This window comes from Lingula anatina, chromosome 2 (genome assembly GCF_051362555.1).
Source record: "Lingula anatina isolate TDL-2025a chromosome 2, LinAna3.0, whole genome shotgun sequence".
Taxonomy (NCBI): domain Eukaryota; kingdom Metazoa; phylum Brachiopoda; class Lingulata; order Lingulida; family Lingulidae; genus Lingula; species Lingula anatina.
The window spans coordinates 11,899,201-11,922,999 of NC_141768.1; the positions used below are offsets into that span (position 1 = coordinate 11,899,201).

At 36.2% G+C, this 23,799-nt stretch overlaps 1 protein-coding gene across 1 annotated transcript; it reads left to right on the forward strand.

Annotated features, from left to right (window-relative positions):
* Nucleotides 1-36: 36 nt before the first annotated feature.
* LOC106152039 (uncharacterized) lies at nt 37-23,290 on the forward strand. The gene is made up of 13 exons (XM_024075292.2): nt 37-479; nt 4,878-5,013; nt 5,662-5,790; nt 13,905-14,038; nt 15,251-15,341; nt 16,642-16,731; nt 16,985-17,158; nt 17,523-17,642; nt 18,238-18,324; nt 18,515-18,601; nt 18,863-21,217; nt 21,529-21,634; nt 21,857-23,290. The coding sequence occupies exons 2-13, from the start codon at nt 4,909-4,911 to the stop codon at nt 22,342-22,344; spliced, it is 3,966 nt and encodes a 1,321-aa protein (XP_023931060.2). The 5' UTR covers nt 37-479; nt 4,878-4,908; the 3' UTR covers nt 22,345-23,290.
* Nucleotides 23,291-23,799: the final 509 nt, after the last annotated feature.

Sequence of the window (23,799 nt, forward strand, 5' to 3'; positions counted from 1 at the left end):
TTCATGTGTAAATATTTTAATACTTTTGTGTGGAATTTTTCACAATTTTTTTTTTTTTTTTTTTTTTTGTAATATATGGCATGCTGTCAAACTTTTTAAAGATACAGATCTAAACAAAAAATCTTTTAATTTATTTATTTTTTTGCAGTGATGCAATTTTTGTATAAAAACGTTTAGATATTATTTTGTATGAATGGGCAAAAGCATTTATTTTGATTATTAGATTAAAATCTACAATCTAAACAAAATTCTTTAAAAATGAATAAATTACATTCATCCTGTGAATTACTAGCAGCTTTGTCTGCTCTTTCACTTGAAAAAAGACATTGCAACTGCTGAGCCCTCTTTGTAAATTTGTAGCAATGATTGTCGCACCTAGCACAATGGCCTTGATCAAGTCAACATGGCGGCGTGGGGTCTGCTCGAAGAACTTTGCAATCGGAACATTTTCTAGTTTTATGTTGATCAAACTGTAAAGAGTGAGTATTATATCATCTCTCATTAAATATTACCAAGGTAAAATTGAATGTATCGGGTCTGTTTCGTCTAATTTTTTGCAAGTATTGAGATATTGAACTGTAGATGTACGACGATTTCGAGGAGAGAAGTGTGTGTACCAAATGACACTGACATTTGTTGAATGTTTGAAGAACAATCAAGATGTTTAATTAATGAATTTCTATACACGAAAGAAATAATTTGTCAACTTTGTTTAAAAATAGTGGACTGAATAAACACAGACTTACTGTATATTTAAATAACTTGAAGCCTTAAAACTTTTGCTAAGTATTGATCGTCTTTGGCTCACTGACTTCTAGATTTTTATGTTGCATGTAGACTTGGATTTTAGTTGAAAAGGACAAATAAAACGTTAATAATCATACTCGTGTTTCAAAACGATAGCCATTTTGCTCAAACGTCTGCTCTCCGTACAAGCTTGGGATTAGTTGTAACGCCTGAATTTTTAACTTACAGATTCACTATTGTAATTACCTGTAGGTAATATATAAAAGAGCACTTGATTGAGGTCGGAGTATATGCTTTTTAAATCTGGAAAGCTTCCAACCAATCTACATCTTTCCTGGTACTGCTTCTCTGAGATCCTTTAGTGATATTGATTTTGATACTTGATGAAGTGAAGAAGAAATTCAAGGTGTAAATGTATTTATGAAGTCTTTGGTGTATTAGCAAGTTTGGCGAAGACTTTGCCAACTGATATTCTTCAACATTTAGTCTAGACATATTGATATTTTGTTGAGTGAGAACATGGAGTTGGCAGTCACAGACTCTTTTGAATTGACTTTACTAAGTATAATATAGACTCAGACTCTCTATAAATATCATAATTGGTAAATTATTATTGTTGAGTATAAATTAAGACAAATTTTAAATTTCAAATGTTCATTTTGCTAGGGGTTTATTGTGCAGACAACATACCTCATATATATATTAAGTAGTTACAGCACCACTGGGAATTAGAAAAGGATGTGGTCTGTACCTCTGTGTCATAGCGCCTCCAGAAAATATAAGTTTCTTGGGCCTCGAGTCTTAGACATAATTAATACAATGCTCATACTTATATAAGAAGACTGCTCTGAGACAAACTCCATAGATAATCTTTGAGCAGTTTTTAATTAAGATAACTTCAAAACACAAGTGGCCTCTGAGGCAAACAGGGCATTTTTTGGATATTTAAGCAAGATTGAATGGATAGCAGGTAATACGAATATTACTGGACTCAGTTCAAGTTAATTTTAGACTTGTGAGTCATTCAACCTGAATGGATGTCATCTGTAGCAGCATGATTGTCCATAGTCACAAAGTCTTCAAAAGATAAAATTTATTGCCTTGTTTAGCCCCCCTCCCCCAATTTTTTGTGACCCAGAAACTTTTTTAAATGTTCCAAACACAATCACTTCATATATGTATTAACAATGTTTGTCCCCTTTAATTAATGGTTCAAAGGCCCTCGACAAATATTATGTTCTCAAAACAACTTAAGAAATGCAGTTTAATACTACTTATGCATCAGATTTTTTGGGGCATAATTAATGTTTATTATAGACATAAATACTCTTCAAATTACAATAATGAAGTGGTATAAATAATAAAAAATAATGATTCGTTAAAACTAGATATATTCAAAAACTATTGCCATGTAGCTGTTTATGAATTATGATGAATACTAGTGCATGTCAGGTGTTTTGAACTTTAAGCCTTGCTATGAGCAATAAGCAACACAGAAAGTTCGTGAGACCAGGGAATTATATATCGTAGATAATTCCCTGGTGAAACAGCCATTTGTTGCATCTAACAAATTTGTATAATGTAACAAGAAGGCCTTGACTCCTGTCAGAATTAAAGAACATTTACACATTGATGTAACCTCATCATTTGTTTGCTTTGAATTGAACCTAGTCAGTGCATATATCTAGCATTCATTTCTCCAACTTAAGTATGTTGACGTTAACTTGGGCTATCATGGTATGTATACTATGTAAAATATTTTGACACATAGCCAACTTGTATATGGGAGCAAATCTGGAATGATTTGAAAAGTTATCAACAAAAACAAATACCATCAAGACAGTTTTACCTTTTCTACCATTTGTTTAAAGTCATAATAGAGTAAGCATAATATAAATCATAAAATCATACTTATCCAGATATTTATTCTGAAATTTTAGTTATTATCTTGATAAAGCAATATCTCCATTGGAAAACTATTTCAACAAATAAGAGTATTTATATGTCTGAGCAAAATGAGTCATTTTCAAATTTCACAGGTTATCTTTACCTGACAGTCCTGAGTTTTATGTACAAAACCCTCTGTTGAAGAAACTGACATCTTTATGGCATGGGAGTATTTCCATTATGAAATCTATTCAATGGCAGTGTCAGCTAAATTGCACTGCTTAAGCAAGGCTGGCATCATAATGGATCATAATGGGATACTTTAAGTGTATTTGATGGAAATACAAGTTGTATATCATTCCTAGATTCCTGTATTACATGAAATACATATCTCACACATTATTTGGGATGGTCTGTCACTTATCCTAATGTATATGTATCTGAAGCCCTTTGACATAAAACCATGTGATTATGTTATATGATAGAGATTTTTCTGACTAGTTATAGAGAAAAACAAACCTAATATAGAGATTTGAAGAAAAAACATGGTATGTAAATTGTATTAAGCTTTGAATGATAAATAAACTGTTGCTCCCCACCAGATGAATTTATGCAAAAAATAGATTCCTAAATATATCATCGCCTGACAAGACAATCTATATTCTAGTGCCTTTGTGTGGAGATGCAACACAATATTTGAAGAGTGCAGGGCTGTGAGCTACTTGTCAAAAATTTATTCAGTAATTCACTGGAGACTGGTAAATTTTCAGCTTTGGGAGTTTACTGTTCCAAAAACCCGTGACATTTCTATTGCATTAGGAGATATAGGAGATTGTACCACACTGTGTGCAGAGTGGAATAGGGAGAGAGGCCTACTGGAGAAGATTCTGCTTACAGACAATTCGAGATTGATATAAGTATATAGCTCTATCACTGCTTATTTTATGTTTTTTGTTACTGGTAGGGTATTGGAGTTATTTTGATTTTCACTTTGTGACAGAAAATATGTCATGTATTGTATAAGAAACAGTTTTTGTTGCTAGAATAAGTTGATATTTCCAGTAAATAGGTGGAACGCAGTCTTGCTAGAATGTTCTTGAAGAAAGCATAGAAATTATTATGTATGTAGACTGATGGGATGGAGGAGGGGGGGGGGTCCTGGGGAGGGAAGAGGGGATCTAGAGGTTGTCATGGGGTAGGGGCAGGATAAGTTATTTACTGTGTAAAGATCTAAGATGAAGTCTGGTCATCATAATGGAACAGTCAACACAGGTATGTTGTTTGAAATCTTGAAGCATGGGAATATCAAGGTGGGTTGTAAGGAATAAAGTCAAGGAGTAAATCCCAACATCTTTAAATGGTACTATGAATAAGAGAACAGTGGGGGACTGATTAGACTTTCTTTTGGAATGTATTCTTTTCACACTTACATATATTTATTTATTATGAGGAAATAACTGATCACAGGCTAAATAATACGGGCCAGGTCGGAGGTTATGTGATGTTATGCTGGCAGAAAGGAGAGATAAACATGGGCTTAGTGATCTGACTTAACAGCATGTTTTCTCTGTCTGACTGGCAATAAAGAAGTCGGAGGAAAGATCTAAGGGTATAAACATACCATTTTGCTACACAAACATGGAGTCAACCTGGCACATAAAGGGTCTTAGCTAACACCGCAGTGTTGGGGGCAGAGATGATTCAGATTGTCAAACACAGCCATCTGGTCTTCAAGGAGAAGAAATCAAGAAAAAACTGACCCTAAATCAACCAATTACCAGAATAGGCCTTTGGCATTTTTCCTAAATTAGGCTCCATGCAGCGCACTGGCCCCAGTCCCAGATCTAATATATAAAAACGTCAAGTATTTTATTGAGTTATGAAGTGAAGATGAAAGGCAAGGCCACACTAGAACACGTGAGGTACTTGGGAGCCGGGCAGGCTGACAGCTGAGGGGAAATACTGCTAATTTCATTGGAGGGTTGACTTTTATTCTTGGCACAGTCACTGTCCACTGGACCCATGAATATTTTGTTAAAAAAGAAACTAAATAATCTGTCATTCTTAAGTAGATTCACTGGAACAGTGGGAAACTAGTATTGAAGGTAAGAACCCAGAAATGGTTTGAAACTTGCAAAAGGTAAGATATTGTTGGGGTATTCACAATTTGTTAGCTAACATGCTGATAATGGTTAAATGTTTACCTTGTGAATCTATTTGAACAAAGTTAATTTCTTTTACAGTCTTAAGAAATTGCAACACAATACAGTAAAGATGATTCGCCGAGGACGTCCCCGGTCTAAGAGCCACACCCGCACCACAGACAGGAACTCTGAGCCAGATGAACGAGGGTTTCATTCACCAGAGCAGGACATTAAGGTGAGCTATTATTCCTTAGCTCTCCTAAAACATATTTTACTTCAACCTTTTTTCTTTAGAGTCAAAAATTGGATGTTTTTTTTTTCTTCTTCTTTTTTAATTTTGCTTTTAAGACATTTAATTTTTTTAAATCATGGGCTGTGGAGCCATCATGGAGATTAGGTATGTGCCATTGTTTAGGTGGGAGCTGCAACTTGGAATACAAATATTTAGTGATCAGAAGCCAAATGGGCCATGTGTTGGGCAAGGGTGGAAATTGGTGCTTGGATGGAAAGTGTAATGTGAAAAATAAGTTTACTCAGGATAAGCAGTTGTGAAAAAATATTTGTAAGAAAAAGGAATAGAGACCAAGTGAGAAAATGGGCAACATACAAACCATACTTCACCTATCAAAGCATAATGACAGTTTCAAGTGTTTCAAGTTGCAAGTGTTGAAAAACATCAGACAAAAGAGGAAGTGGATCTCCAGGCAAACTTTATAATTGACTTTAAAGATCACACATGAAATACTGTCTTTTTTTCCACTAATGGCAATGTGTGGTTGTAAAGCACTGTCACGCCTAACACAATGTCACACCTAACACAATTTTGTACAAAGCACACTGACACTGTTGTGGCTACTGCATTTCTGTGTCTATCTCCCCTCAGCTCCTGGAGGCGAGAATGCATGAAGTGTTACAGCAGCTGGCTGAGGAGAAGCAGATCAGCAGAAGAGAGCGCCATCACATTGCCAGTCTGGAGAGAGAGCTGGCCAAATACAAGGAAGACAGTGAGATGGTGAGTGTTCTGGGGTGGGGGTGGAGATGGAGTTGTGGGGGGGGGGAGTTATTAGAGGGAGTACACAGAGAGAGGGGATTGACTGCACTATCAGGTAAAGGCTTTAGTAACTAGAAAAGCACTCTGAGAGCGCAGACCTCTGCCAAGGCAGCAATTTTTGATTATTGATTGATTATTGATCCAGATCACCACCAAAAACTAGTCATCTGTTCCTTGGCCCACTTCTGACAGTCCCTGAAAATTTCATCAAAATCAGTCCATAACTTTTTGAGTTATGTTGATGACAGACAAACAAACAGGGGTGAAAACATAACCTCCTTGGCGGAGGTAATAACTGAGAGAAGGTTGACAAATGCTAGAATTTTGGTGTATATATTATAGAACTCTAAGGCTTCGTTCACATGGAATGTCTATTTTCTAAAAATCTATTTTCTATTCGCGCTATCTTATGATCACGGTCTGTGCCCTGAATATCCCGCCGCGTAATTACTGGCAGCACAAGCCAGTTACTTATAGTAACTTATAGTAACTGGCTCGTGCTGCCAGTAATTACGCCGCGGGATATTCAGGGCACAGACCGTGATCATAAGACATACCGCGAATAGAAAATAGAATTTAGAAAATAGACATTGCATGTGAATGAAGCCTAAGTAGAACTCAAACCAATAGCTGAACACAGCTAAGTAAATTCTTAACTAAAAGAAATGTATAGTTGTTACACACTTTTTGTGACAAGACAAGTTGGATAGTAAGCATAAAAATATCCAACGTTCATAATAGATAGTCACGTTGCCAGTGTAGTAAGGAAGTGAGGGGATGGAAATTGGTCCAGTGAGAACCAAATGCTAAAAACAACTTTCTAAATCTTTGAGCAAAGAAAGAGCACTTTAAATATCCCCTCTCTTAGTTTTTACTTGCAAAAGTGTTGAGTTAAAAAAAGCAGTAAGTTAAAAAGGGGTATCATAAGATTTACCATTTGTAAAATGTGTGTTACACACACACACATGCATGCACACACACACACACACACACACACACACACACACACACACACACACTGTGGATCCAAGACTAACCAAGCACATTTTGAACAAAGAAAAGATACCCTGGATTCACCGTCAACATAAATTATCTGTTTAATTCCTAGTTTATCAAATTTATTATCCCATTTCACCTGCGACTATCACTGGGCCTGTCAAGACCAGTTGGTAGAGTAGCATATCATTTTACCAACTATATGTGCATCTGGGCTGCCTTGTTGTTTGACACTTCTCAGTTTTTGTTGGGGAGTTGAGAACTCTATCTGACCCATCTCTACAGAAAGTCCATTTGTAATTTGCCCTCCATAGGAAGCTGTGACATTGGTGGTGGACAACACAGGGATAAGATGTGCTGCCTATGGTTAGGTAATCATATATAGACATTTGGGGCCTTCTTCAAAAAAGAATTTAACCCCAAAAATTGATTTTAATTTTTAAACTAAGATTTTAGTGTACTTTGACTGAAGATAGATCAGTAGGTAGCAGTACTATTAAATGAAATATTGCACCAATTTGTATACCAAGAAAGTCATGGCTAATGTCTCAGTCCAGTACCATTTTCAGTCCCTGCTGAAGTGTTTCTCACTAAGATTAGTGGACCCAACTTAACTGGAAATGGGGCTTTTTTGTGAAAACAAAGATTTACAGAGAGAGATGGGTTACAAGACATAAATGTAATTTTTATGATGAAATTAATTGTTAAATAAAAGGTCTGGCCCATTGAAAGTTTGAAATGGAGATTATCAGATAGATACGTATATGATTTTAGTAACTTAGTACAACAGAATGATAATTTTTGTCCATTCTATTGTTGCAGTATGTTCAGTGCTATTTGTGTGATAAATAATTGCAAGATTTAAGGTTCATGACCCTTATGTAATGAGCAATAGATAGGAATGCATTCCAGTATTCAAAGTTGACTTGACACGTGTATCAACTTGTCTCTTGTTTGATAGGATCAGGATTGTGTGGCAGCAGGGCTTGTTGAATTTAGCTCCAATGATAGCTGTCTTACAATTTGCTTTCAGCTGTGGAGATTGAATCTTTTTCTTCAAAGGTCAGTGATAAATAATTGCATCAAGCCATAAATTTATTGACAAGAACTCTTGCTGTGCTCCTTGCCATCCATCACATAACAAAGTGATAGGGTTTGTTGCAAGGATTTCCTTCTCTTTTTTACCTGATATAAGAGAATTAAATTAAGTTGGTATTGAATGTGCTATGAAAACAGAACCGGGGTCTCAGATTGTGTGATGTAGGGTGGAGATTAATGTGCCGAAGATTGCCTTGATTCAACTTGATTGTAGAGCTTTTATGTGTAAAATGTGGAACATCACTGATCAATTGAGATAGGTTTACTTTGCTATGCCACGTATTTATCACATATAGTTGCAGACTTTTCCCTTCACTAGGTTGGAAGAATGGACAAGAGGGTGTTTTTGTGTCAAGAGTTCAGTACATGCTATATCTTCCAGTCAGAGATACAGCTGACATGTTTTATTTGGGAATGTACTCATGCATCATAGTTGATAAAAATGGTCGAGACAGAAGCAGTTTAACTTCTGATCCATTATGAATTTGTGAAGAATAATTTGCTTTAAATGTGTAGTTAACAATAACTTAATTTTTTTGAGCACCAGTGGAGAATTATTTCATAAACTCTGCAGTATTTGATAGAGGGCAGATGTGGGCTACAGTTTATTCTTTTGACCCCCTAGTGACTCTGAATAACATAGAGACAGGATCATCTGTTTTTTCCCCAAAAAAAGGAGAAAATGAAGAAACAGAAATTTCATTAGAAACTGTAATGGAAATTATCCTTGCAACCCATAACAAGGCGGTCAGCACTCCACGATGTCAGGTGGGGTTAACTTTACAGCAATAAGAGTGAAATTTAACTTGCCAGGAAAGTCATCTTAGAAAGCAAGGCAAAAATGACACACAAAATGTGTTGAATTCATACTGCTGTACATACTGTTGTACATCCATTGCCACACTGCAATTGCTAGTCTTTTGTTGTTTCTGACTCTCTTCCAAATCTCTTTGAATCTCGCATGATGAGACTTCGGGCTTTGATTTCCATTAGGATAGAGGTCTGTCTGCTGTATAATGAGATAAATGTGTATAGCTTATAATATAATAATTATATTAGCTGGTGCATGAATCAGCTTCACTCATTAATAATTCAAGGTATGGCTTGATCTGGAAAGGGAAGATTTTGTTTCTGTGACAGTTACCTGTAAAACCCATCAGTATCTATAGATACAGAATTTCTGAATCAAGAATAAAAGCTTTCAGGAGAACAAACATCGGTATTATTTAACAATGAAACAAAGAACAAAAGACCAAAAGCACAGCTGAAAATGTGGATTGAACCATCTCTTTATTCAAGAATTGCACTAATTAATTTACCTTGACTGTATTCCCTAGAGTGTTGGCTAGTTTTAATGGTCCTTTATTCTATGGTATTCACTGCTCAAGATGTGCAAACAAATATAATAGCCTGAATGAAGTCTGGAAAATTAGAAACCATGAGTGCTTCCAGGTGAGATAGTGTCGTGATATTGACTGTCTGAAAGGATTGTTTCACAGTGGAAGTGTATTGTGTGCTGTGGAAGCAAGAGTTTGCTTTCAGTTGTAGAATACAGGAAGGTAATTAATTCATTTCACTGGTTCATTTTATGCAGTTATGAGAGGCTTTATGCACAGAGGCTGACAGTGCCAGTGTATAGATTTGTGTTTGGAAATCCTCTGTGGACAAGTGTTCTTTTACCAGGGAGTCTAGTGTTGTTTTTCTGTGAATTTGATCAGACAAGGCCTTATGAATAATTCAATTAGTTATTTTGATAGAGGCCTTCAGAGAGGAATGGAGGACTTACTATGACCGAATGTGAAAATATGTCTTTGAACAGTTGTCAGTAATTAGAAAAAAAATCCCATTTTAAATTAAGATAAAAAAAGATTGTCCATTTCAGCAATCAAATGAAAAAAAAAAAAAAATATATATATATATATATATATAAATCATTTGAAGCTAGGTAAACTTTGACATGAATAATCAAGGTACCTTCAGTTTTTGTATGATGAAAGTATAACATTATACAGGGACTGGGTTGCTGATATCTTTCTCAACTTCTGAGCCAGCAACTACCAATCCACGGAACTGAAAAGATTCACTGGCTCTGAAAAAAAAAGGGAATTGTAACTAATTAACCATGATATAATATGCTGTGTAAACTGTAATGAAAATGCTCATGCATCCATATTATTTACACACAAAAGATCTGTAACACTATTTTTAAAAGAATAGGAGTTGCATAATGGTTTAGGAAACAGGTGTGGATGTCATGATAAATATGGATAAAAGATAGATCAGGAAGGTCCTAACGTCACATGCTAACCATTTAGTCTCTAACAAACTCCTTTGAAAACTGATGTGTTTTAAATGTTCTGGATCAGAAAGTGCATTCATTGTATATTCAAGGCGGCTTGGCTGTAACTGGAGAAGGTAACCCGATGCTATATTGAAGAGTCTTATTGGAATGATTTCCCTTTAAACTTATGACAATTGATTGTACGTGCTGTTTCTTTCCTCATTCAGAGGTTGACACTGATACAATCTATGATTTATTCATTTCATCGGTGAAGTAGGTGATCTAGGTAGAAATGAAATTTAATACAAAATTTATCAAAATAAGTTAGCCCAGTATTGAACCCTTAGTTTTACCCAGGGGCAAATCTCCTTCACCTTCATTTCAGATAAGGGACAGAGTACTTCACATATTGTCTTTTTTTCCTTGCTAACCTTTCTGCCTAATGTACCTTGGTTAGTTAGAGCAGTGAGAGCCTGGTACTAAAATTACAATTTATTTTTCACGTTTTCTGCATGGTACATTTGTGGAATTTCGAAGTACAGTCGAATGCTCTGTTTTTGTATGATTTCCTCTGTTTCAGAAAACTGTAATTTTCATTTAATCAAGTAAGCTGTTACTGACGCAAATTTTATTGAATTTTAAAATCATCAGAGTCAGGCCACCCATAATGTATATTTGAGCAGTCTTTTGTTGTTCCATATCTTTCATCATTCTACCGGTTTTCTTGCTTGGTTTCACAAGACTGCAATCCCTGTTCAGTCATCCAAGCCTGGCAGGGATGGGAAATTGTAGTTGATATTTGCACAATGAAATGGAGGTCAGGCACCTGCTGTCCCTTCTTATGTGCACTGTTTACTGCAATTTGTCAAGTAATTCTACACATCAGTGACAGCGCTTGGAACTCTTACCACCTTTGACAGTGGTCCTGCACCATCTTCTGACCTCTGACCCTTGGTCATGTGACATCTGACCTGTGATTGCATACCTGATTGTTTATTAAGAAACGTTATTGTTCTGAGATAAAAGGGGAAAAATTTACTGTTTTGGCTTGTGTATTGATTTGTGTTCATGATTCTTGTATCTTTTGATGCATTTTGATAAAGGGCAGAGAAAAAGAGAGTTTACAGTTTTTGCAGTGTATTGATTTTTTGTGATGTGTAGAGGAGATTGATTCAATATTCTGCAGACATGTTGCTTTGTTTTGCCTGCTCTTGGCAAGGCTGCTGGTGTCTTTGTCTCTCACTCTGCCTTACTCTCTGCTCAGAGATGATACAGGTGCACTGAATGGCATTGCAGTACTGCCTTTAAGGTAAGAAAGTTGGCATAATTACTATTGGCAAAACTGCAGTATCATCACTGCTGAGTAAAATGTGTATCATCGTAATGTGTTATGAGTCATTAACAGTACTACTAAGGAAGGGTTAGGTGTGTACAGAAGTGTTGCTCTGGGTTTTTATTATCTACAAAAGAAGTTAATATTATATTGCATGCTTATGAAAATAAAAAATACATAGCCTTGACTGGCTTATTATTTGGCTTGTTACCTGTGTTAAAGTGATATTCTTATAAGGCATATTAATATTAGAGATACGTTCTGGTGTACTGCCAAAAATAGAGCTAGCATATTCAAAATCTGCATTTAAAAAAAGCAGAGAGCTTTGTTTGATCTGATTGTCTGAACTGGTGGCCTTTATTTGTGACGTTAGATTAAACTCTAGATATACCTGCAGCTGTAGGTAGGCATGATTCCTTGTCTTTGTAGTCACTGCTGCTGCCATGCTGTTGTACTTTCATATATATTTACCTCGTAAAAATGAAGAATTACAAAAATGTGGGATCTTTTAATGCCAGATGTTGTGTCAGTTTGAAAAAAAAAATGAAGTTTGAAAAATAGATCATCTTTTCTTCTCAAAAGTCAGTTTTTGCTTATCCCCCCCCCCCCCAAAAAAAAGGAAAAAACACATGTATTCGGATAATTTATCACCCATTTCAAATAAAAGAAATGGAAACAATTTATCAATATTAAAATATCACATAATGACCATGAAATGTGTTTACTTTGTCATTTTATCATAAGATGCAGACTAGTAATGCCTAGTGTGATTTTTACTATCTGGATTCTGGGAATTTAGCAGATGTAGCTAATAGAGACTGTTTGTTCATAGGTTGACTAGTGCTTATGTTTTACATGGGAAATGTGGCTTTAAATATGTATTTGCTTCATGCCAGTTGTATTTTATGTATGTTTTATGCTCACTTTACTGGGAAAACAACAGATGCAGCTAAAATTGTTATTTATTGATCGCAAGTCAAAATTACACTAAAGCATGAATATTGTGGCTTTAAGGTTTCTGGGTTAAATACTATGCTTTTTCAATCACGTTGCATGGAACAGAGTAACAAAGGAGATCAGTGCTCTGTCGCAGCCAGCTTTTGGTGCTGAGCTGATGTAATGAATTGGGATGAAAGGCAATTCACAGCAGGATTATATCTTACCTGATGCTGGGTTCTTGAATGACCTGAACCAAAAGATGAAGAAAAATGCCAGATCTACTTATTCTTTAATGAGTAGATTCATCAACTATTTTGGATTGTTTACCTTTCTGCTAGTATCCGTGTGTGTGTGTGTGTGTGTGTGTGTGTGTGTGTGTGTGTGTGTGTGATATAAATTACACATTGGTAAAAGCCCAAGTCTTAATACAAAAGGACAGGCAGTGATTTTATACTGATTTAGCCATTTTGTTTGAGTGGTGTTATAGTTTCTTTCAGGGGGATAAGTCTTCAGCTATATTTTTCATTAAAAAAAAATTAAAATGGGTTAGAACTACTGCTCATATAATAAATGCACTTGAAAATATAATAATTAAAACTAACAATTGATGTTTAAAAATTGCACTAGTTTATCACAACACCATGTCACCAACTGACCATGATCATTTTATAACTGCTGCACAGCATAATATTTTTAGTTTATTGTAAAAGTTTTTTTAATTTATTGCCTATATCTTTAGCAAAATTCCTTTCTCTAGAAATCTCAAAATTTTAATAAGGTGGCACTTAATGTGGAGGAAAGGTAAATCCTTGTGCATTGTGCTGTTGTGTAATTGTGTTGATTGTTCTTAAGGCATGTATTCAGTGTGATTTTATGAGCAATGTCAAACACCTTTAGAACTCTAAGAAATAAATTTGCTCCATAATTTTCCACGAGTGCCATTTTTAGCTCTTTTATTGAGGAGATATATTGAAATTGGAGCAATTTGAGGCAGCTGGCTGCTGTTTTTATTGACTTTTGAATCGTTTGTCATCTGCAATGTATTGATCATAGCAGAAAATGGTGCTGCGTTATAGCAGAAGTATTGGAGTGTGTAACCTATAGCAGAAGTTGTCTGATTTGGGCATTATCATAGCAGTTTGATGTATAAATTGGGTTTGTTTATTGTTATTTTTTTAACCTTAAGTGTCATTTCCTTCAAAGTACGAAATAATGCCATTCCTTTAGTACCTCTTCATTGGAATAAAGTAAAAATGTGGAACTCATTAGAATTTCCATTATCATAATCAACAAGACTGCAGTTTATCATATACAAAATGGAGTTGATTTCACAAAATATGCAGTTTATTGTAAATTGTTTTGCTGTATGGTATGGCATTTCACTACAAATGTAGACCACACTGTATATTGTGCTTTCTCTACTTCCAGAACACAGAGCTGTTGAAGGACTTGGAGTATGAGAGGATGCATAGGATTCGAGCTGAGGACAAGCTGGAAGTGATGCGGGTTGAGAATGATACTTGTAAAGCAAGATTAATAGCACTACAAGATGAATTTAAACAGTAAGTTATGCAGTGTGTGTGTGTTTCACCTTAACTTTTTGGTCTTTGGTCTTTCTAGTATTATTTTTTCTTGCCAAATTACAATTTTTTTTTACTGATTTGAAATAAGGAGAGGAGGGAGTTGCATGAACTGTGTAGCAGTCCCTACTGATAAAAGATCAGCATAATAGCTCTCAGGTGACCGTGAAGGAAGAGGTTTCTATATCTGAAAATTTATGGTTAAATACTATTTCATACATCTAGGCCCAAAGCATGATATGTCTATTGCTTTATATCCAGCTCAATTAAATAATCAGGTCTGTTGGTAATTCCCAATCCTCTGCTATTTTGAATAGACTCACAAGTACTGCCCGCAGCTCAGTCCATCATGCTGTCTACTTTGCCAAAGATATTGATTGCTTTCTTCTCTCCTTAGACCTAATTGTTAACTGATTTTGATGAATCTAAATCAGATAAGTGGTCTGTGAATTGAGTTGATCCTCGCCATGGATGTAGTCTGAAAGATTATGTTCTATCAGAGGCATGATGTAATTAAAATGTCCATTAATTGCTTGGGAATTAGAACATGGTTGGAAGTGTCCATAAAGTAGGTATACATCTGTGAGGTCAGTTAGATATTTAGTGCCTTGAATGTTGTATGGACAGGAGGTCATAATCCCACAAGACTGTTGACCATTGTAGAATTAATGAATATTGTGGCAACCCCTTATCATTTACCATTTCTGAAGGTTTATTTCAGTTTGAAAGATCAAGGATCCATCCAGTAAATAGCAACACTATTGATTTCTAATAATTTTCCAATAGATTCTGTTTGAAAGATTTTATAGGAGTTTGATTGTTACTGTTACCAGACAGTTTTTATTACTGAAACATAAAAATTCATTTGTTTTGTTGAAAAAAGATGATTTAATCACTGGCTTTTTGTTTTCTGTTGAGGAGAAACACCTTTATATTTTGTGCTAGTATACGTATCAGCAATTAATTATTCAATAGGGACAGTCATTTACCTTGATAGGTAAATTTTTTATTGCCCACATTACTGCCAAGTGATTTAGAGATTGTGAAAGTTAGGCACATCTGATTAAAAAGTTGTTTATTTGTTTATATAATTATTGTTTGTTTAATCATATGAGAAGATATAAAATATATTCTGAAGAATATAAAGATAAGGTGATCTAGAAGCTTTTTCATGACTGTGCAAATTATTTGTAGAATGGAGAACATGGTGAGGAACCTGCTGGAGTACAAGAACAAGATGGATCAGATAAAGCAGGAGAAGGAGAGCATTGCAGCCAATTATAAGGTGTGTAGCCGTCTGTGTATGCATGTGTGTGTGTGTGTGTGTGTGTGTGTGTGTGTGTGTGTGTGTGTGTGTGTGTGTGTGTGTGTGTGTGTGTGTGTTAAAGAGAGAAATTTCAGAGAGAGAGATGTAATGGGCATGTGTGTGTATATGCCTTTAACCTTTTTTTTTCTATGAAAGGGTTGCATTTGGATATAGCTTCATACAGTACATCTGTCATGATGTGCATACAAGGCTGGTAGTTGTGTGGTTCATTGCCATGCTATTGCCCCCTGTGGAGTTTATGTATGAAAGGAAACAATAAACCAGTCAGTGATTGAGGAAGCTGGGGACTGCTTAATTCCTAGAATCGGTTACTGAATGTGTACCACACTGTGAAGCATAATGGCAGAAACCGAGGTTGGGGGAAACCTGAAACGCACACTTTACAGTAAGGAAATAAATCCCATTGAGTCAAAAGCAGAGTACTGCATGATAAAAGCTTTGATATATGGTCTGCTGCTTTTGTCTCACTTAACTGTGTATTGTATGACAAATGTATTTTTCTATTTTTTGAGAGCAAAATTACAAATTCTGTTTTTTTTTAAACAGACCAGTTACTTGCTGTTTGTATGACTGACAATGATTGAAAATTTTGCTTAATTTGACAAAGATTTACCCCATCATTTGTAAAAATCCTCTTCAACCTCCTTACTTATTCTTTAAACCATAAACTCCATTGTTTTGACTGATGGCCCTGTAAAGTGCTTAGAAAAAGCTAGAAGAGTAATTGAGAAAGTTCAGCTCAGAGTAACACAGGAAATCCAGGGCAGCAGTGACAGATGTTGTTCATCATTCTGTAGTTAAGGAAAGAATAATTGAAAAGAAAGCTTGAGAGTGTCATTGTTATGTTGGATTACTCATTTTACTCCAGCCCCCTGGAGATCCTGTAGAAATAGTAATGTTAAGGAAGAATGAGTGTGGCACGAGAGTGATCTATGGGTCAGTGATATAATTTGACTCCAGGGACATTTTCCACAAAGACCAGAATACTCTGGTTTAATTAATTATCCAGTATAATAGATGTTCAATGAATGCTCAATTAGACAGAATGGCAGTGTGTTATTGATGTAAATGGAGAATACTCTATTGATAAGAAGTCAATATTATTTTACATTGTTTAGTATTTCTAGCTTTTGTCTCACTAAAAACTTATCTTTTGAAATTTTGTTTGGTTGAGTATGCTCACACAACAAGAGGCACAACAACAACACCACATTCTACACATTCAGTTCACCTAACACATTTCTTTTGTGTATTATAGAATGAGGCCCAGAAGCTGCAGAACAGTGTGAGGTTTCTGGAACAAGAAAATAAAACACTGAAGAGCAAAGTGCAACTATATGAACTACAGGTAACTTCTTTCACATTGTTTTTGCCTATTCATGGTATTAAAATACACTATTTTATAAATACATGAAAAAAGATGGTTGTTTTGTAGAAACATTTACAATTTACTTTGTTTCCTAAGCTTGTAGATTTAGTTTTACAGGGGCAGGTACTTAACTTTGAAAACACAATAGATAACTTATTATAGTTATAACTTTTTAAAACTGTGTGAGTTCTGAGTCTGTAATCATGGTAAGTCCTGTGTCCACATATTCCAGACTGGGGTGAGACTGGACGACTTTGACAAGTCCAGGTTACTACTGGAGCGGCTGAAGAAGATGGAGGTGGAGAACTCCCAGCTGGTCCTGGAGAATGAGCAACAACGTATGCAATATGAGAAGTGTCTGGACGAGATAGCAGGACAGGTGGTGCAGGCACTTCTTATGCAAAAGGTATGATGCAGTGTATCATGTGGATACTTTATCCTTATAATGATTTTAACTTTGAAATGCATTTTTTTGATAGTAAGATTGAAAGAGAGAGAATAGAAGAGAGTCGTTAAAAAAAACAAAAATGTGGTTAAGGATAGTTGTTGAAATAGGGCAAGGGCTTAGTCAGGTTCACTTTCTTTGTGGTATGAACTGATCTGTCAGCTTTTCATCATTTATCATTTTCGGTTGCAAAATTTTTGAAACCTTACAAATGAGTAGAGTGTGCAGAATTGGTATTGTATAACTGATTTTACACAAGGTTAACTGTAGAAATCACAGAAGATAATATTACAAGTACTTGAAGTAGTTGTTCCCTATATTTCAGAGTCTAAGGTCAGAGTGTATGAACCTGCAGGGCAGAGTGCAGGATTTGGAGCAGCAGAACAGATATCTCAGTGCTATGGTTAGTGACAAAGTGCGCTTTGCTTCAGACTCCATGTTACAGGTAAGACCTCTTTTCAAGATGTATTCTATTCTTATTTAACATACACACCTTTATGCCACTTTGACCCTGCAATTATGAGCTGTCATACTGGTATTATTGTAACTCAAACTAATGCTTCAATCACCGCAGTTCAGTTATTGTTCAAGTGGTGATGCTACTGAAGATTATTATTATGCTAAAAAGTAAATCATTTTTAAAGAGTCTAAAATGTTATACTATGATGCAAAATGTTAAACCCTTCTTCACTGATAGCTCTGACAGTCAAAGGGTTAAATTGTTATACCTCATAAGTAAAAAAAAAAAAAGGTCCCTTTAGAAATAATTAACTTGTTATCATTTTTACATGAGAGGGAATGGAAAATCTGTATTAACACAGCAGACATGTTTCCTATCCTAGTCTAGAAGACTGTCAGGTCTTACCCAACAGAAAATCTCATAGAATTGAAGAAGTGCATTACACACTAGTGTCACTTATTATTAAAACATGTTTGTCTTAAAAATAATATCATTCAGTGAAGAGTAGGTGTTTTTATGTTCACCATGTTAAGACACCCTCTGATACAGTGGTCTGATGGCAGCATACCGTGTGTTTCAGTCTGTACCTAGTGGCAGGAAGTGGAAGTTTAAAAATGCCTCTGGACAACCTATGAAGAACGCCAGTTACCAGAGCTTGCCAATTCAGGTACAATGAGTACATTATTATTATTATTATTATTATTATTATTATTATTATTATTATTATAGTTCTGTTTAGCTGAAAAACTTTTGTTCTATAATGATAATAGTGTACATTTTCATATTTCAGGATGCTTTCACATAGATATGTCTTTTAAACAGAGATTAATTGTGCATGTATATTTTAATATTTTCAGTCTGGGATGCCAAAAGGAAACATGAGCAGGTCTCATGACAGTGTCAAGTCTGCCCCAAACAATGCTAATGACTGGACCACAGAGATGGTATGATAACCACACAACTTTAACCCGACTTGTTAATGACCTAAGTACTATAATAATTTCAATTATTATTTGTGTCACCAGTGTGGGAATATTGGAAAAGTTGGAAATTATCCTTTTAAGTTTGATCATTTAGCTAAAATTAAATATTTTGCATTTTGTTTGCGGAATTATTTTGTCTAAGTTCTCAGAATTTGATACTGAAATTTTAGTCATATCTGGAGAATGTTTTTCTATTTTCTAATCCATGTTTTTCTATTCTAGGGAATGTATGACATGAATGGTATGCCAGAGTTGAGTGTCCCCCCACCCTGGCTGCGGGATAAACTAAATGGACTGCAGTCAGATGCTGGCCAGGAGGAGAAACCACAGGAGGCTATGCAGACACGTGTGGAAACAGAGTTCCCAGCCAATAATGGCAGTCCCAAGATGAAACGTGTTGGACTGGGCGCCAACAACAAGAATACCAATATACAATGGTGGATGCATCGTTCCTCTGAAAGTGTTAGGCCACCTGGTGGTTTGTACAGAAATCACAGCAGATCGTATTCAGCCTCAGAGGTCCCCACTAGAGACTATCCTGATGAGAGATCAGTCAGTCCCAGGTCTGACACCCTGAAGCCATACATGTCTAAGACTGGAAGCCATAACAATACTGTGTCAATGAAAAACAATTTAGAGGCTGGCAAACGAGATTCTTTGACTGTTGGTTTGGCTGATTATGAGGCCTACTCAAAGGCTATTTTAAATGGGGACCATTCTGCCCTGACAGTCAAGAGTACTGGTGAAGCCAAACCAAGAACCTATGCAGGTACACCACAAGTGGAGAAGCTGAGTTTTCCCACCAGAGCAGGAGCCAATGTTAACATCCTACAGAACATGATGAGTGCAATGTCCAGAGAGGGCTCCCCTTCCAGACCAAATACACTACAGATAGGCAAGACAAATAACAACATGAAGACACTAGAACAGTACCTTGAAGAACCAGACACACCAACACCCATATTGACCAAAATTCAAGCTGCAAAAGCCAAAAGCAATTTGATGAAAGACACCAACTCTTCCTCCTCATCTTCCTCCTCTGGGTCCAATGGATATGCAACATTCTCGGAGATAACACCGTCTCCAAATCAGGAAATTCAAGCCAAGTTTTCTGTAGGAAAGTTACAAGAAAAGAAGCATACTTCTGTGACAGAAAAATCTTCAGGTGGATCAGCAACAGCAGCAGAGCAGAAAAGAAATGGGGAGAGAATGCTTTCAGCCCCTGGGTCTCCTGCCAGCAGTCAGATGAGCCACTCTGCTGAGAATGTGTTTAGGCCAGGAAACAAGGAGGGAAATGCATTTAGGCCTGGGAACAGGGATGAGGGGTATTCATCCATGTCCAGTGAAGCATTGTCAGAGAAAATGCAGCAGGATAAAGAATCTGCCTTAAGGTTACAGGCCAACAAAGAGAGCAGACAAGTAGAGAATGGCAGACGAGATGCATCTCTTGTACAGCCTCAGTCACAATCACAAGCAGCAAAGCCCAAACATGACCTCCACAGTGAGGCTGGGATGCACACAACTTTTGACCCACAGAGAGGTGATGTGCTGCCCAATCAACTCCAACACCAAAAGTGCAATAATGTAGAACTTCATTCATCTAACTCTAGCATTGAAAGTGCCTCTTTAGGGAAGGTTAAAGACATACGCAAGTTCTTTGAATCATCGAAGAAACAACAGAGCAGGGAAAGTCCACCTACTTTGGCTGGGGAAAAATTGCACAACCTACAAAGTAAAAATCACTGTCCAGATATCAGGACTGAACCAGCACGTAAGACACACTATCCACCATCAAGTGCTGGCGAAAGAGACACATCCTCCTTGGCTTACCACATACAAGCTGCAGATGCCAACATGAGCCACCAGGTTTATAATCCAAAGCAAAAAGGCCCTGTTAATGATCCCTCTAGCTCTGTTGGCAAGATGAAAATGACAACGAAAGACAAGTGCAATTTCCCTACTAGCAGACAAGAGGTTCTTCCAGATAAAGCACTGCACCAAGGCCCAGAGGAACCAGACCTGAACACTTCGATGGCAGAGTTTGGGGAGGAATGGTTGGACATGTGCAATGAGCAGCACGGGGCTGAAGACACTGCCTCACAAGTTTTTACCAGTGAAGATGTTTTTTTAAATGAAAACATGGCCCTGGACATTGAAAATAAGTTTCGCAATGATTTTTACAGCCTCTGTCATGCAAGTTCAGATGGAGACAAGGTGACCTCCAAAAAATACCGCGGTGGGTCACAAAGCTTGCCAAGCCCACGATCTGGCGGGGAGAGTATGGCTGGGTTCAATGACTCTTTCGCCACAGACAAGGACTGTGGAGAAGAATTTGGTGAGATTTCGAAACAGATTGAAGATTTATCCAAGACTGTGGATGATCTTCAGAAGAGTTTATCCAGTCTCAGTGATGCAGATGTGGATGTCTCTTCCCCAGCTAGTGTCAAGATGGTTCCAGAGAAAGACTCTGGCCAGAGAGACCCCCCTAGACTGCTGGCTGAGATGTGCTGGAACAGATCATGGACAAAGCAAGAACCTCAAGGGAAAGCTCATTCAGTGGATTTAACTAACCCAGAGGTGGGTGGCAGTGATAGGAGTGACTTTTGTTGTGATTATAAATTTATTCAGCATGGTATGCCATATTTCTCTTTAAAAAGACAGGCAGAGAGAATGGTACGATTATTTAATATAGGTAAATGATAAACCAGTTAATATCTAAATCCTGTTGTTACAATGTTAGGTTCTTCCAAGAGCAGATAAAAGTCAAAGTTACTACTACTTCAACATTTTAGTTTCCAATATTTTAATATTTAAAAATGTTATTTTCAAATTAAAAAATTTTGTTGGTTGTCATATTCCAAATTTAAGGTGAAATTCTGTTTTCTTAGGAGCGGGCCAACCTTCTTGATGCTTTGGTGGGGAATGTCACCACCAGTGACAGTGAAGTTGAAAAGTCTGGTCAGAAGAAAGACAAAAAGATGAAAAAGAAGAATGGTAAGAAAACCAGAACAATTGATTTCTATACTTTATTTACCGGGCCATATTTTCAAACAGATTTGCTCCAGAAATGAGGTCATATTAAATGTATGTGAAAATATAGATAAAAGAAATGTTGAACATAACATTATTTTCAAAAAATGAAGACATAGGGTTCTTTAGTTTTCAGTTTTTAAACACTTAACATTATATTAAAAGTAAACTTAATTACATTTGCAGGGCACCCTAAAGTTGTTAGAAGTTTGGTCAAGAGGCGTCCATCATTAGACAGGAATTTCTTTGTTCGCTGTGGCACAGAGGAGGAGACTGCACTGGCACAGTTCAATTTCCTCCAAGAGATTGGCAGTCCAGAAGGTAGAAGACGACCCTTGCCACAGGCCATGGACAATCCTGAAGAAAGGGGACAGCAGATGTTCCATGGCAGTCCAGAAGGTAGGAGGTGCCCCATACCACAGCCTGTGGACAATCCTGAAGATAGGGGGCAGCAGGTGTGTCAGGATTCTGGGGACCCTGAGAAAGGCAATCAAACTGTGTCACAGAATCTGCCAGACTCCCTACAAGCAGTGGAATCAGAGCTTACGCAAAACAACAGATATTCTGCTATCACTTACATTGAAACAGAAGCTGATACGCTTTCTCTGAGTGATTCATGTTGTGAAAGCTTTTCTTCATCGTGTGTGAGTATCAATGATGCCACAGAGCTATAATTAGGTTGCATGTAGACAGTAAAGACAATGCTGTGAGCAGTAAATGTGTGGTATTGTTAGCATTTCAAGCAGGTGACAGAGCAATATGCAGAATCTTTTGCACCATTGCAGACAAAATAAAGGGTCAATGCCTGACTGTCCATGGTAATGCAAGGCTGAAAAACAATGAAAGTGATCTCTAAAAAACTATACCATTTAATGAGAGTCACAATACAAACACCAACTGTAATGCAAGGTTCTAAGAAGTACAAGGATCAACAGTACAAGAAAAGTGAGCAGTTCAGAATTTCTGGCTTCCACAAAATAATAAGCAAATCATTGAAAATCAGTGGCACCACAGTATAATTAATTTTTTTAATATACATACACATTAATATATTTAATTTAGAAGTGTCTTACTGATGAATGAAAGAAATACCAGCACCACAACATTCATGTTGATAGAGGCAATAGAGCATGTGAGAAACCAAAAGAACTGAAACTATGCATGTTTACATGCAAAAGTGTCCATATGGATAAAAGTTAGAACTGGAAATTTTAAATATTTTTGCTTTATTGTAATATTTTTATACAATGATTAATAAGCACACCAGGTGTCCTGTTTATTTATTCACAAAGTATGCCTTAAGTATTTGGTAAATGAAAACTTTTATAAACTTTTACTTAGACATTTCTTGCTGTTTACCTCTGGAGAGGTTTGAGATATAGTTTGGTATTAATGCAAGACTTGATGTCTCTATGCTTTTTACTACAATTATTTATGCTACGTGGGCAGTATTCCCATTTGATTTTATTACATGCTTTATAAGCAATTTTATTTAGTAATATGTATTTTATGCATGCTGTGTCACAAAAAATCACCACATTTAATGTCAATTGTTTATTTTTTCATTATACCACCTGTAGTTCAGAAAGAATGCAGTAAAATGTTATCAGTGACCAATAACCAGGCTTCTATCATTATTTGAAAGAGTCATCTTTATTCATATTTAGAGGAGAAATAGATTCTAATTCTTTTCCTTACTTCATATCTCAATTTATCCAAAAATTACTTATTTTTAATGAATTTTTTATGATTTTGCCCCATATATTTAAATCCTTGGCCAAATGGTTTTGGGTATCGATACTATAGCACTGTGAGTAAACCATTAATTGATCCTCCACACTCTCAAACTTCAGTCAGCCTCTTGTTATTACACAATACATTTTCTGATTTCTGTCATGGATAAATCTGCCAAACATTCTGAAATGTGGGGCTTTGATTTGTGATAAGTGAAGCTGAGTGTTTTATACAGTCTCTGCTATGGATGTTGGATCTTTGGATCCATTTGAATTTTATTTATTTATTTTAGATTGTAAGGCAAGTCAAAAGAAACTTTTTCAACTTGTTCATTCTTCAGGCCTGCCCGTAGCCAGCAATTTCAAAGAGAGGATTGTTTGGAAAAAGTGGACCTT